Genomic DNA, 16,236 nt, shown 5'->3' with positions numbered 1-16,236 from the left:
CAATTAGTCACAATTAAATGCAATTGACCATCCCAACAGCCTGTGGGGGAGAGGGATTATTTAGGAACTTAGGCCCAGATCCTACAACTTGAATCAGACAGGTGGCCCCTATCACCTGCACAGAACCTATTGCACGATCAGGGCCTATATTTTTGTATCTTTTGCCACTGAAGGCAATGATTAAAACTCTCCGATCTGAATGGTGCAGGATCAGCATATGAGTGACACAACGTATGCATTCCAAGGTGTTTGGCCCTGTTCGCTAGAACTGTCTGTCTAATTCTGACAAGACTGATATTGGTATTTAAAACTAGTTGTCTTGGCCAAAGCTGTGACTACTGTCTCAAACTGTGTTAGCTGTGAATATTCCTAATGTCCTAATGATTCCTAATGTCATGTTGATTTTCACATTTATGAGAATCTCCTATTTATCAAGTAAAGAGCTCTCTTTAAACAGTGAGACCTGAAATTTTTTAAATTGGTTCATTTTTTAAAGTCCTTAAAAATGTTTAATATTTTTTCTGCTCCCTTGCTAATATTTATAATATTTACAAAAACTGACTATACAAGGCAAACCAGTAAAACTGACTATACACAAAGTGCTGTTTAATGGACAGAGTAATTAAGCTTTTAAACAGAGGAAAAAATACAATTGTGTTAACTTCTTTTTCAGTTTTTGTAATCCTACATGTTATTTGCAGCTTTAATAGGTCATTTTCAGACAGAAATGTGATTTTCAAGTTGATGGCCTCTATTTAAATAAAATCCTGATACAAACAGCTGAAAACCAGAAATATTAATTGGGATAAAGAAAACCTGGTATTACTTTAATGCTAGCAATGAGGGGAATATAAACTCTCCTTGTAAGTATTCTGAGATGGGAGAGGGCAGGGTCCATTTTAGTTAGGAAAAGTTTTTATACCTTGATTTTTAGAAATCAAATCTGAAATTACATCCAGCTGTTCTTGTACAGATTCAAATGTTATGAGCTGACTTCAAAGTTCACTTGTGACCACTTGGATGACATCACCCCATTCAGATGAACAGGAGATTAGTTCCAACAGAGGAACACGCTTGGCCAAATTTATGAACTAGGAGACTGACCCAAAGGCAACTGAAATCAGTGGGAACCTTTCCACTGACTTCAGTGAGTTTTGGATCAGGCTTTGCAATGATAAAGATCAATCCCCACCTTATGTTTTACCAACTAAAACTACACCTACTTTTGAATTTTAAAATAAAAGCTGTCAATTATTTTGTAACATCGTTATAGAGAAAGCCAGTATGATGTCTATGGAGAGAAAAGTCCTCATTCCCTAATTACGATGGGATGGTTTCCCAGCGGTCAGCCACTGAATGACTCATCAGTATTTCGGACCGGACCAGTGGCCCAGTCTCGGGCTCAGCACTGCCAGGCAGAAGATGAGAATTCCCAGGGCTCCTCCCAGTTATGTTTTTTTGTTGTTTGCAGTTCCACTCTAAGGGCATGTCTACACTTAGCTCTGGAACGATCGATCCAGCAGTGGTCGATTTATCGAGTCTAGTGAAGATGCGATAAATTGACTGCCGAGCGCTCTCCCGTCGACTCCAGTACTCCACCGGAGCGAGAAGCGTAGGCGGAGTCGACGGGGGAGCGTCAGCGGTCAACCTACTGCAGTGAAGACACCGCGGTAAGTAGATCTAAGTACGTTGACTTCAGCTACGTTATTCACGTAGCTGAAGTTGCGCAACTTAGATCGATCCCTCCCCTTAGTGTAGACCAGGCCTAAGTCAAATGCAAAATGTCTTTAGCTCATTTCACACTGTGCTTGTCTCTTTGATATGCTACTCCATATCACACACGGAAACAGAACACTTACCAGCTCTACCTGAGAACTGCCCATTGTGAGCCACCCAGTGACCTTTTACTGGAGATGGGCATTTAACATTGCATATGTGTCCAGTTCCCAGCTGGCCTTTTGTTCCGCAGCCGAATGCATAGATCAGTCCTGAAGAAGGCACAAGGGCTAGAGTGTGCTGTCTGCAATGAAGACAGTTACAGTGTTTGTGCCAAGTTTAAATAATGTTTTTTTCAAAAGCAGACTAAAAACTAGCCAGGAAAACTATGGGCCAGCACCTCAGCTGGAGTAAATCAGCACAGCTCCATTTACATCAACAGCAGATTGATGATTTGCACCAAAACAGGAGCATTCAGCCATGATAAAGTGCGACAGAATCCCCTATGCTAACGTGAGGGATGTGGATACCTAAGACAGTTGGGACACAACTGGAGCTCTATGCACAGCACAGTGTGAAAACACACTCAACCTTTCTCCTAAACACACTTGGGTCCATCCCTCAAATGTAATGAGTTTGCTGGTGTAGGCCTAGTCATTTGCAAAGGTCTGTCCACATCGCAAGGCTACTACAGAATGTAGCATTACTAACTTACTCTCTTGCTGTGAGCGAGGTTGGAAATAATTAGGGTGAGGAGACTGCAGCTACAGACTCAGACTTTCAGGCCAGATGGGACCATCGTGATCATCTAGTCCGACCTGAACATTGCAGGCCACCCAACCCCACCAACCCTCTCCTCAATAGGGCCATAATTTCTGGCTGAGTTACTCAAATCTTGATTTAAAGACTTCAAGTTACAGAGAATCCACCATGTACTCTGGTTCAAACCAGCAAGTGACCCATGCCCCACGCTGCAGAGGAAGGTGAAAAACCACAAGGTCTCTGCCAATCTGACCTGGCAAAAATTCCTTCCTCACCCCAAACATGGCGATCAGTTAAATCCTGAGCATGTGGGCAAGACCCACCAGCCAGACACCTGGGAAAGAATTCTCTGTAGTAACTCAGAGCCCTCCCCTTCTAGTGTCCCATCTCTGGCCATTGGCGGATGGGTCACATGCCACTGCAGGCGATCTCATTTCACCATTCCTTCCATAAACTCATCAAGCTCAGTCTTAAAGCCAGTTAGGTTTTTTGCCTCTACTGCTCCCCTTGGAAGGCTGTTCCAGACCTTCACTCTTCTGATGGCTAGAAACCTTCATCTAATGCCAAGCCTAAACATATTGATGGCCAGTTTATATCCATTTGTTCTTTTGCCAATATTGGCCCTTAAATAACTCCTCTATTTTCCTGGTGTTTACCCCCCTGATGTTTTTATAAACTGCAATCATATCCCCCCTCAGCCTTGGTTTTTAGGCTAAACAAGCCAACCTCCTTAAGTCTCCTCTCATAAGGTAGGTTCTCTGTTCTTCTCATCATCATCCTAGTAGCCCTTCTCTGCACCTGTTCCAGTTTGAATTCCTCTTTATTAAACATGGAAGACCAGGGTTACACACAGTATTCTAGATGAGGGTCTCACCAGTGCCTCGTATAATGGTAATAACACTTTAGGATCCAGTGGATTTTTTTTTGCATAGGGGGATCTTACACAGCACTAGGCCATAGCATAATTAACAGCTGAAATCAGAAACAATCTCATTTACAGAGAACATTAAAATTCAGACATACAAGAGGCTATAACCTAGTGACCTGTAAGTGTGATCTACAAGGCAGAGAGGTATCTAACCCCTCCATCTGCACCTGAAAAAATACAAGGGCAATCATCTGGGCTATCCTCCACAAGATGGAGTCGTCCATTCCACACAAGCACTCACCTGCCACAAGCGATCTGGGACACTTCGGTGCCCATCAGCTCCAGAACCCTCCGGGGGTTAACCTCATCATTCATGGAATCGTGGCCAAGCTGCCCACAGGAACCCGCACCAAACGTGAACACGCCTCCACTCTGTTAGCAAATCAGACAGCCCATGCACCATTTAGTGAGCCATTTCCCAGTAGCCGATATCTCCGTCTTGTTTCACAACCATTCCCCAGCTCAAAGAGAGACTGTGCTAGGTATGGAGGTATATGAAAAGGCAGCTTTCACAATTCCTGACAGTGCAATGTCCAGGGAAGCATTTATAAAAACTAAAATGGTCAACTCAACTGCTGGAACTCTCTCTAGGTACTTCTATACCACACACGCTAATCCTTCACATCTGTTAACAATCCCAGCTACTTTCAGATGGTCAAATAGCACAAATGACTAAGACAGCTTCCCCCACTCCTGGATCAGCATCTTTGGTGCCCCATAACTTTGGAGTCCACTCCCTTTGAGGAGACCGGAGGCAGAAGGCTGTGATATTTGCTAATGAGCTGCTGTATTTTTGTGGGCTCTGCCACTGAGTTGCTCAGGTTTGAATTGTATTGTTATGCACTGTGTTTTTGATGTCTTGCCAAGGTACAGGGGGTGGGGGGTGAATATAAAAAAAATAATTCAATCCAAATCCAAACCAACAAATGTTAACATCTCCACTACAGAAGAGAAGGGAGAGTAGAGGGAGCGTGGTTTAGTGATGAATCTTAGAGTAAAGTAAAACAAGATTTCACACTTAAAGACAATCACGCTGGGGCCAGGAGAGAGAAGAGAGGTGCTAAAAGCCACAGAGTTCTTTCCTTCTATCACCCAGAAAGCTAAACTAAGCAAACCCAGTAAGTAAGAAGCTAGTAAGGAATTCCTGGATTGGTGCCTTTACCTTTGTCAGGACTGCTGTATGTTCCTCTCCACAGCTGATATAGACGACCTTCTGAGTCCGTAAGAGCTTCACATGGCAAGGAGATTCTCGGTCTGCATTAGAGACAATGGGAGCAAAAGAAGCAACTCATCGATAAAGTGCTGAAGTATCTGAAAAACTCTAGTAGCCTGATTTTCAGAGGCGACGAGCACCCACAACTCTGACATCAGCAAGAGCTGCAGGTGCTGAGCAACTCCGAAAAACATCAGACTCTTAAGTGCTTAAATAGCATTTTCCATCTCCAAAGTTTAAGAGGGGCCACAGCGGGATCCAGCCATAGTCAGCAGGTGAGCCAGCTAGGTAACGTATTGCCAGAAGACCACGTGCGACAGAGTTAAGTTCTGCAGACCGAGGACATTCTCAAGGATAACACTGCAGGGGACACAAGAGAAACTTGCGAAGTCACGCTCAGGGATACTTTGGCATCCAAACTGGCAGAGGCAGAGAGTCAGGGAGTTAGATGGAGTGTTTCAGCCCAGCTCTAGCTGGAGAAGAAGAGATGCTGGACAAAGACAACCCCCGGGGAGCGACAAAGAAATGACTCACCTGGAGAGAATATCCGACAAGGGTGAAAGGATAAAAAGAAAGGTATCTACTGGGATGGCCAGAGTACCTGAAATCAGTTCAAATGTGGTCAGTGGAATTTTTTTAAGACGGCATTTTCATGTGTAACAATTTCCCATCTACCAATACATTGTTGCTTGTTTTATTTGATAGAGGCCCTGGTTTTAATCTTTGTTCTTTCAAGATGGTTACCAGAAGTCTAAATACTAAGAGGGTAAAACTAGAGTGTCTGGCTTTAAATGAGGATAGTGACACAATAGGCATCCCAGAAACTTGGTGGAATGAGGATAATCAATAGGTAAGGCTAAGATTTAGTCACGGGTATTTTTAGTAAAAGTCATGGACAGGTCACGGGCAATACAAGAAAATTCACGGGCCCGTGACCTGTCCATGACTTTTACTAAAAATACCCCTGACTAAATCTTAAGGGGGTTGCTGCGGGGGGGTGCCGGGGCCACTGCTGGGGTGGGGGCATCTGGAGGGGCTGCTGTTGGGGAGAAAGCTGGGGGGGGACGGCCTCTGATGGAAGAGGGGTCACCCCGGGAGGCTGCTGCTGGGGGAGGCTGGGGCCAGCTGCGGCACTCGTTGCTGGGAGCAGCCAGCAGCGGCTGCACCGGCCACCTGGGCACCTCTGCCAGGGGTCACCCGGGGAAGCGGCTACTCCGGCTGCCTGGGAACAGCCGCTGGGGGACCACCAGCCACCTGGGGACCACCACTCGGGGCGGCCGGCAGCGACTGCACCGGGCACCACTGCCAGGGGCCACCTAGGGAAGCGGCAATTCCAGCTGCTTGGGGACCTCCGCTGGCAGCGGCTACACTGGCCACCCAGAGACCACTGCTCAGGTGGGCCCCGGGGTCAGCCACACCGGCTGCTGCTCGTGCAGTCCCCAAGGGTAGCTGCCTGGGGCTGCTTGAGCAGTGGCCGGTGAGGCTGGCCCCTGGGCCACTCCAGCAGCAGCCGGTGTGGCTGACTGCAAGGCTGCCAGAGCGGCTGTCTGCAGAGCTGCTCTAGCAGGGGCTGGTATGGCCACCCTGGGGCCACCTGAGCATCTGGCCTCGGAGCCAGCTGCTTGGGTGGCCTTGGAGTCAGCCACACTGGCCCCTGCTGAAGTCACGGAGGTCGTGAAAAGTCAGGGTATCCATGACTTCCGTGACCTCTGTGACCAACACGGAGCCGTATCAATAGAACACGGTAATACCAGGGTACAAAATATACAGGAATGACAGAGTAGGTAGCTCTGGTGGGGGAGTGGCACTATATGTGAAAGAAAGCAGAGAGTCAAAAGTAAAAATCTTAAATGAATCAATCCGTACCATAGAATCTCTATGGATAGAAATTCCATGCTCGAACAATACTACTGACCCCCTGACCAGGATGGTGACAGTGACTGCAAAGGCAAAAAACATAATAAAATGGGGGATTTCAATATCCCCATATTGACTGGGAACATGTCACCTCAGGAAGAGATGCACAGATAGAATTTGTAGACACCACAAATGACTGTTTCTTGGAACGGCTTCTCCTGGAACCCATAAAGGGAGAGGCAATTCCTGATTTAGTGGCGCACAAGAGCTGGTCCAAGAGGTGAATATAGCTGAACCACTTGGTAATAGCAATCATAATATAATAATTTTAACATCCTTGCAGGGAGAAAAATACCAAATTAACCCATACCACGGTAGCTTTTAGCTTCAAAAAGGGAAACTACACAAAAATGAAGAAGCTACTTAAATGGAAATTAAAAGGAACAGTCGGTCAAAAGGGTGAAATGTCTGAAAACTGCACGGACACTGTTTAAAAACATCATGAGGTACAAATTAAATGTATACACCAAATATATTATATAAACAGTAAGAGAACCAAAAAAATGACATCATGGCTAAACAGTCAAGTAAAAGAGGAGGTTAGAGGTAAAAGGCATTCTTTAAAAATTGGAAGTCAAATCCTAGTGAGGAAAATAGAAAGGAGCACAAACTCTGGCAAGTCAAGGCAGGCCAAGAAAGAATTTGCTGAGCTAAGGATACAAAAGCTAACAGCAAAAAAAAAAATTTAAGTACGTCAGAAGCAGGAAGTCCACCAGTCAGTAGAGCCACAGGACAATCAAGGTGCTAAATGAGCACTCAAGGAAGACAAGGCTGTTGCAGACAAGTTAAACGATTTCTTTGTATCAGTCTTCACTGCAGAAGATATGGGAGAGAACCCCACATCTAAGCCATTCCTTTTAAGTGACAAATCTAAGGAACTGTCCCAGATTAAGGTGTCAGTACAGGAGGTTTTAGAACAAATTGATATATTAAATAGTAATAAGTCACCAAGACCAGGTGGTATTCACCCAAGAGTTCTAAAGGAACTCAGATATGAAATTGCAGAACTCCTAATTGTGGTATGTAACCTATTTCTTAACTCAGCCTCTGTACCAGGTGACTGCAGGTCGCTATTGTAATGCCTAATTAAATAAAAAAAAGATCCAGAGGCAATCCTGGCAAATACCGGCTGGTAAACCTAATTTCAGTACCAAGCAAATTGGTTGAAACTATAGTAAAGAACAGAATTATCAGGCACATAGATAAACACAGTATGTTGGCGAAGAGTCAACATGGCTTTTGTAAAGGAAAATCATGCCTCACCAATCTATTAGAATTCTCTGAGACTGCCAACAAGCACATGGACAAGAGTGATCCCGTGCATATAGTATATCTGGAATTTCAAAAAGCCTTGACAAGGACCCTCACAAAAGGCTCTTACGCAAAGTAAGGAGCCATGGAATGAGAGGGAAGGTCCTCTCATGGATCAAATAACTGGTTAAAAGATAAGAAACAAAGCGAAGGAATAAATGGTCAGTTTTCCCAATCGAGAGAGGTAAATAAAGGAGTTTCCCCAAGGATCAATTTGCAGAAAATATAAAATCACTCAATGTAGTTAAATACAAAGCATATTGAAAAGAGTTACGAAGTGACCTCACTAAACTGTGTGACAAAATGGCAAATGAAATTCAAAGTTGATAAGTGCAAAGTAATGCACATTAGAAAAAGTAATCCCAACTACACATACAAAATGATGGGGTCTAAATTAGCTGTTGCCACACAAGCAAGAGATCTTGGGAGTCATTGTGGATAGTTCTCTGAAATCATCCACTCAATATGCAGCAGCAGTCAAAAAAGCTAACAGAAGGTTAGGAACCATTAGAAAAGGTATACATAATAAAAGCACAAAATATTATAATGCCACTACATGAATGTATGTGATGCCCACACCTTGAATACTGCATGCAATTCTGGTCACTCCATCTCAAACCAGGTATTTTAGAATTGGAAAGGGTTTAGAGAAGGGTAACAACAACGAATGGGGGTATGGAACAGCTTCCATATGAAGAGAGATGAAAAAGACTTGGATGTTCAGCTTAGAAAAGAGATGATTAAGGTGGCATATGAGAGAGGTCTATACCACCATAAATGGTCTGAAGACAAAGTGTATAAGGAAGTGATAATTACCCCTTTACACCACATAAGAACTAAGGGTCACCTGATGAAATTAATAGGCAGCAGGTTTAAAACAAAGAAAAGGAAGAAGTACTTCACACAACGCACAGTTAACCTGTGGAATGCATTGCCAGGGGATGTTGTGAAGGCCAAAAGTATAACTGGGTTCAAAAAAGAATTAGGTAAGTTGGTCAAAGAGGCAACCCCATACTCCAAGTGTCCCTTTGACTGAGACTGGACAACGGGATGAATCACTCAAAATTGCCCTGTTCTGTTCAATCTGGCACTGGCCACTGTCAGAAGACAGGATACTGGGGTAGATAGACCATTGGTCTGACCCAGTATGGCTGTTCTTATGTCTTAGTAACCATAATTATAAATAATTGCTAATAACTCCCCTTTTTTCACCTTGTACCTGTGGATTGATTTGCATGACTCAGAGGATTAGGTATCCTAATTAGGTCCACCTTCACACTCATGCCGCCTTCCAAAACACTAGATGGTAACTTATTACCAAACCCTGGTAAGAATCACCTTGTGAAGGAAGGATTTGGACACATGGGAGACATCCATGGCATCACCTGCCCAGGGCATCTCAAGCAGAACACAAAGAAAGTGTCCAGTATTTCAGGAGACACGGTGTGTAAATGCTTTGTCTTTCCTGCTTTGGCACCTTTTACGAAAGAGTCATTGCTTTAGTTGCAGAGACTAATCTCTGCAGAAGATAATGGGATGCTTCTCTCTCCAAGTTTTTTGTAGACAATATGTAGAAGTCTGTCTTCTCCGTAACAAACACACAAAACAATGTCACATGTGCTACTGATGACCATGGCCAAGCATTTTAAGAAAAGATGAATGTCCGGTAGCTGTTGGACTTCAATGGGAGCAGCTTCACATTCTACACTCTTGAAAATCAGGCCACCTATTTATAGCTTAACTTTAGGCACCTATTTTTGAAATCTTTAGCCCACGTATCCAACAGGTGGAGAGGGGAGACCTGTGCCATTCTATAGATTTTTTTTTTTCTATTTGAATTATAACAGAACCATAATGCTTTGTCTGTTCACCCTATGACCACCATTCTGATGCAAGGCTCAGGGCACGTTGCCTGACATGGCACTTCTGTGGATTGTTACAGAGAGATGGAACATTAAATCACTTAAACACTTAGTGCTGCGAAACACTCGCAAATGCCTATAGATCATGCTGTTAATGTTCATTAAGAATAATTCACAACAGCTAAATCTTAGATGAGTCACTTATGTGAGAGAAAAGTTTTAGCTCTGATAAAAACACACATGAAACGCCCCCACACTTTTTCAAAATGTGTTCTGCCATTCCTCAAAAGAACAAAAATAAAGGAGATACCATATAAAGCATTAATCACACACCACTACTGTTAAGAGAGAAACTTAATAGCTACGGAAGGCAAGCTCTGGGACAGGAACTGTCTTTTTGTTCTGGGTCTGTATAGCGCTTAGCACAATGGAATTCTCTAGGAACCCTGCTCCATGGGGTTCCTAGGAGCTACCACGATGCTAATAAATAATAATATGGAATGGAGGATTGACCTGCCTAGACACTGCAGGAATTCCCCAGCACTGATGAGACCGTGCACATATAGCATTTTGCAGGTTCAAGTCATACCTTCAACATTCTTTGCACATTTTCTGTGTAGTTTCAAAATACATGTCTGTGTTAGTTAGGTGGGCTGCTAAAACCTGTAACTTCCACTTACATGTATGTGAAATGTGGTGCAACTTCATGGCTTTATTTTGCAACATATATAAGTATTATGCATCGATAATATTTTGCAATCTACATTATGAAAATGCAGCATATTACAAAAGGCAGTATGTACTGTATATATACACACTTATAAACACGGCAAAACAGAATCATCTCTAACTTACCCGCATTGCACAATCAATAGCCTATCTAGTAGTTAAAGCCACTCAGAAAACGTTTAAAGAATGCTGACAGGCTCATTTGCACCCACAGAAAAACCCCTCTGATATATACATCAAGTTGAAAATGTGTTAACAACAATAGCAAGGTGTCCCAGGCCAGGATGGACATGGCATTTGCTTTTCCAAAACTGATTCTAAATCCATGCTGCAGACTGTTTGGAGACTAGGCTACAACGAGCTTTGGCTAGTACGGCTGTCAGAGAGAAAAAAAAAAAAAAGTCATTGGCCACATACTACCAATAAACAGTTTTGCAATACTGTGATAATGTCTATTGCTAATCATTGTAGATTGTATACCTGCTTGTTGCTAGCTTCAACCAACCTAGGGCCCTAATCCTGCAGGCTGTTCCACATAGGTGGATCTTGGCTCCTCCGTGAAGCCCACTGACTTCCTCAGGAGTTACATATGCTCAGTGCCTCTGCAAAAACAATGAAACCACTGATTTAGGTGCCAAAATATAGGCACCCAGAAATGTTTGCCTACAATCTTTTTGACCTTGCTAATTCCCATTTACATCCGCAGAGAGTTTCCTTCCATTAATGGTATAAAAGGCTCATGGACCCTTTGGGAGGAATCACGTTTCCATGCTCTCTCCTATAGGCCACTTGGTAGAATGAAGGATTATTACAAAAAGCAAAGCCATGATCAGCAATCAGCTCATCCTTCATTGTTAAAGGTTCCAATACCTTGCTCGTCACTTAAGCCCAGCTGTCCTGAGTTGTTCCTCCCCCAGCCAAACACAGCTCCGGAGAGAGACAGAGCAAAGCTGTGAGCTCCGCCGGCAGCAACCTGAGCCAAGGGGATCCCATCGAGAGATGTGACGCGCTGCGGGCTGGTTTGAGAGGGGCATTCTTTACCCAGGCCCAGCTGGCCATAGTTGTTCTGTCCCCACGTGAAGAACTGGCCATCTGAAAAATGAAGACGGACAACTGAAGTTAGTAAGTAAAATCTGCCCAACATGGAAAAAAATCTGTTACGCCTGAATAAGAAACAGTGCTGTGGGCTTCAGGTGACCAATACGCTACTGGCAACAAAAATGTGCACTATGGAGCTACCAGGTAAAATAATAAATAAAGTGTGTGACTGACTTAGGAGATTCACCAGATATTATGGTAAAACAGACCGTGGATTAACAGAGTGGAAAACTACTATGGCTTACACACTGCCACATAGAAAAAGGCACTTGTTCTACATGCTGAATAGCAGCACCCAGGAATGCTTTTCCCAATGTCACAATGACTCTAATCCTGCAAAGACTTAAAAAGAACTCCAGCTGCCCTAGAACAGTCTGACCAGAATTCTCTCCTCATTTCCTTGGGCTCCCTCCACCCGCTTCTTGTCTCCAGTGGTTTTCTACAGTCTTCTACTTTGATTGCAAGCTCCTTGGGCAGGGCTGTCTCTTTGTTATGTGAGCATGCAGAGCACAGCACCATGGGGCCATGGCCTCTAAGCACGACCACAACACAAATATTATTATTATTATTATTATTATTATTAACACCATGGACTGAATGTGACAGTACCTGCCGCAAGAGCTAGGCAATGCCAATTGCCACAGGAAACCTGCAGTATCGTCTGTTGGTTCAGTTTCTTTATTAACCTAAAGAGGAAAGGTTTTTTTAAAAAATAACCACACACACAATGAGATTAGAGTTCATCACATCTTGCCATCACACATGTTTATTCTAACCCCAAACCAATATTTTACCTGCAACATCTGTTTCCCCTACAGTGATATATAGTCCTAATTTTGAGGAGATTACAGTTACACCCATTTGGGTTACAAAGCAGTGGAGAGGCTAAAAACACCCCTGGACACTACAGACTTCAACTAGCTTTAATAGAGCCAAGCAAACTTTTTCAGTACAGCTGAGTTCTATCATTTGTAAATTGCTTAGAACAGCTCGTTCACAGTGTCTATAGTGCTAGCCTCTGTCAAGCAACTGGTGTTTTTCTAGTGTTAATGAATGGGATGTGCAGTTTCTTTCCATTTACTAGCTTAAGGTCTTGCATGGAGAATGGCTTAAGGCTCATAAGGTGTAGTTATTTCTTTGAAACATTCAGAAAATGGCACTGAGGGGGTTTCCATTTTTGCTTCAATGATTTTTGTATAACTCTGCTCAAGTCACAAGAGATGTTTTCCTAGCAGCCAGTACAGTAGAGTCAACCTGACATCTGCGAGCCAAGCTGGATTACTTCAGACCATGCATCATCAAGATTCTAAAACTGGAACTTCATTAACAGTTTTGCTCATGACGCACAATCTAGAAGAGCTTTCAAGGTTCCTCGTCCATCTCAGTATTGGCTCTGCCGGGCTACCAGGAACAAGTAACAGAGAAAGCATATATCTGCCCCCTAAAGTAAGGCGATCTGACTCAATACGTACAGGGACTAGGTAGCTGGATTAAGGTGATGTTTTTCATCATTTTTCAGATGATACCAAGCTTATTATGCTTTTTAAGACACTTTGAAATGATAGGAACAAATCAGATTAAACAAACATCAAAAACATCAGCGCTATCTAAAGATTTCTGAGTAATATTATCAACAGTGCTGATATGGGCAGTTTCATAGTTCCTTATTAAATTGTGATTTGCCATAAACTCAACTAAGTGAAATGAGTGAATAGGCATGAGGTTTTCAAAATCACAGTGCTCATTCATACATCCAAGTCTACTTCTCTAATCTTGAAAGACAGATCCCATAGCACAAGAATTTTTAGGGAGTAAGAGGGTGACTGGGTGCCAATCAGCATTTTCATTGCATCCCAAGTCCCCCCGCCCTTCTCACACAAAGTTCTAAAACATTATATCACCAAGGGAAAAAAGTATCTGCTAATTCATGCCCCATTTTTCCTCCTGAGAAACCAGAGTGGGAGGTCCATTTCGTCTGTGATACTGTCGTATAATGTACTGGGTTGTACAGCAGAACAAAAACTCATCTCTGGACCAAAAGGGATGAATGACTTGCAAGGTCCTTCACTTGTAGTTTTAATTGTATTTAAAATTTCCCAGGAATTGATTGGTGTATATTACCAAAAAAAAAAATTAAAAAACACAAGTGAAAAATAAGTGCAAAAAAATTCACTTCCGTTTTCAGGGTCAAAATCGGGGTCACTAGGGAAGGATGAGAGGACAGAAAAAAGGCAATAGAGAAAGTAGGAATATTTCTCACCCAGAAGGCAAGATGGTTGCTCGGTACCCTGGGCGGCCCATGTAACTGAGCCACCATCTCTCCTACTGGTCCAGGGAGTTCCGACCCTTCTTTTATGAGTACTGGAGCACACACGTGCATGTGTATCTTCCACTACATTGCCTCCCTTTAACAGTCTTGCATTTACACTGAGACTAAATCATAATTAACATAAATAATGTAATGGACTGGATTGTCTTAACTTAATCCATATTTTCATGTCCTTGAAAGGACCAACATTCATTGCACCGGGGGGGGGAGAGGGGGGAGATGAGAATCAGTGAAAACCAAATAATAGCTTTTGTAAAACCTGAGATTTTTTCCAATAAAAACCAAACCCAAAGGGCCTTGATGACTTGATAAGCAGAATACGGATGGGGAGAAAAGTCCTCCTTTTATTACTCTTAAAACAAGGAGGGCACACTGAAGTTAATGAAAAGATTCACCCAGGCCCAGGAAGAAGAACTAGAAGATCTAACTTTATACATTGCATGTGAAAACTTTAGCATTTAGTTCCTGTAAACTTTACCTTGGTACTGCCACAGAATCTTCTGTAGTCGTGATCCCCAGCTGTCCATCACTACCTGCACCCCAGGCAAACAGCTGGCCCTGGTCACTGAGTGCCACACTGTGAGACTCTCCGCAGGCGACATGGACTATGTGCTGATCTGCCAATGCTCCAATTTGCTCTGAGGAAGACAGGAAACCCACTAAGCAATAGGGCATCTCTCATATTTATGCATGGCCATTACAGCCCTGTACATACACCACATATACTTGAGTATAAAGACGACGTGTGTTTATACAGGACCTAGCATAATGAAATCCCGGGCTTGGTTGGGAAGCCCGCTACGCACAACTAGAATACAAACGATGAAACAAAAACTGAACTACACCTCTGTTTATGGTACTTACCTGCACCCCCATCACCCATGGTATCAGATCACCTCACAACCTTTAATGTATTTCTCCTGAACTGTTTCCACAAACATGCTGCATTTGTGACCAATGTAGTTTTAAAAACCCAACACCCACACTGCAGCAGAGAAAGACAGAGTTTCAGAAGAGCTCAGGAACTAGCAGCTTCCACTGTGGCACGTATCGCCCAATTTTCAGGGGAGCTCAGCACTCAACATGCTGGGCTCTCTTGAAAGTCTGGCCGAGACTGTGGCTGCTGAGATTTTTGAAAGTCTAGCCTGATGTAGTGTGCGAGTAATGTGTACCAAAGCAAGTGTTATTAAGGTACAGATGCAGGGCATGTTGCAGCTAAGTATTTAGGGAGCTAATAAAGCGAGTTATTCATGACTGGACTGTCCCTGTCTGAGATTGCCTCACTCAGCTCTCTTGTGAGGAACCAGTGAGTGATCTAGCAGGCCCCTCCAAAACTCCTCACTCCTTCCCTACTTTACCCATCTTCCTAATGCTAGCTCCACCACTCACCTCTCTTCCCTACTCGTTTCTTGGGGCACTACCCAGCTTACCAAAGCTGAGCTGCTAGCATATCACGCAGTACCAAGACTGAACCAGGTATAAATCAATCGACCCAATTAAATTACTACAAATTATAACACTCTCTCCTGTCTGCATCAAACAGTGAGTACATCAAGAGATTTTACAGAGGAGTAAAAGTCTGTCACCCTGCCATAAGAATATTGTCTGCAATTAATTTTTTACCACTAAGTCACTCTATGCGTCTGAAATAGCTTTAATGTTATTGTAGCATCAGCGATCACGGCACTTTCATTACACGGGGTTTTTTTTAAGTGCTTACCTAATTAAATGGAAAATTCCTGTCTTGCAATAAGCTGGCACGTTTGGTAGCAAAACTTTCCCACCAAACTTGTAAACTCAGAATTATTTTTTATTAGACAAAAATTAAATACAGATGGAGGTTTCAGACTGGACCAAGAAAGCTTTGCTCTGTAACATGCAGGCCAGGGATTCATTTTCATAAGAAAACCAGGTTGCCTACAGCAGGAGAGGGAAGGGAGGTGAGATTAAATTCTATGAAAATAGTGATCAGTACTTAGTAACTTAGTCTCTGTAATGGTAACTTTTTCTACCTAACTTAAGATTTTCACCTTGTCATATCACAGGAAAAGTGGACATGCCTAGCTCAGGACCCAGTTGCCAAGAGCAGCCATGTAAGTTACACACACGAGTCCCAGGTTTGGGCAGTTCAGTGCCCAACTGCAGCACTCTGTGGCCTGTTTTGTGCTCTTTGCATATGTGATTTGGGTGGCCTGTTTTTACAGACAGGCTCCAAGCAACTGGCTGCTGCATGGGGACACCATGGATGATGGTAAGAATAGAGCACAGGAGTAACACACTTCAAGATTGATTTTGATTCTAGTTCTAGCAGTCTCTTCCTTTTTGTGGCCAGACAATTGAAAAAAGGATGTCAGATCATCTTTAAGCTCAA

At 43.2% G+C, this 16,236-nt stretch overlaps 1 protein-coding gene across 14 annotated transcripts in view; it reads right to left on the bottom strand.

The window, feature by feature from the left end:
* Nucleotides 1-16,236, bottom strand: part of LOC102936148 (probable E3 ubiquitin-protein ligase HERC3) — a 113,888-nt gene that overhangs the window by 58,990 nt on the left and 38,662 nt on the right. For 13 of the 14 annotated variants that reach the window (XR_005225076.2, XR_006290307.1, XR_005225075.2 and 10 more), the window contains exons 3-8: nucleotides 14,344-14,503; nucleotides 12,146-12,222; nucleotides 11,309-11,530; nucleotides 4,569-4,660; nucleotides 3,648-3,778; nucleotides 1,860-2,020 (exon numbers count right to left, since the gene is read on the bottom strand). Coding sequence is in view for 11 of the 14 variants with exons in the window: in XM_043545136.1 (XP_043401071.1) it covers nucleotides 1,860-2,020; nucleotides 3,648-3,778; nucleotides 4,569-4,660; nucleotides 11,309-11,530; nucleotides 12,146-12,222; nucleotides 14,344-14,503 (843 nt within the window). In the remaining 3 variants the exon portion in view is untranslated. Of the gene's footprint in view, nucleotides 1-1,859; nucleotides 2,021-3,647; nucleotides 3,779-4,568; nucleotides 4,661-11,308; nucleotides 11,531-12,145; nucleotides 12,223-14,343; nucleotides 14,504-16,236 lie in introns of those variants that run through there. The other variant, XM_043545134.1, reaches the window with a different exon arrangement.

The sequence above is a fragment of the Chelonia mydas genome, chromosome 4, assembly GCF_015237465.2.
Source record: "Chelonia mydas isolate rCheMyd1 chromosome 4, rCheMyd1.pri.v2, whole genome shotgun sequence".
In the NCBI taxonomy this organism is placed as follows: Eukaryota; Metazoa; Chordata; order Testudines; family Cheloniidae; genus Chelonia; species Chelonia mydas.
The sequence above is the reverse complement of the archived record's forward strand: the minus strand, read 5'-3'. Positions and strand labels throughout refer to the sequence as shown.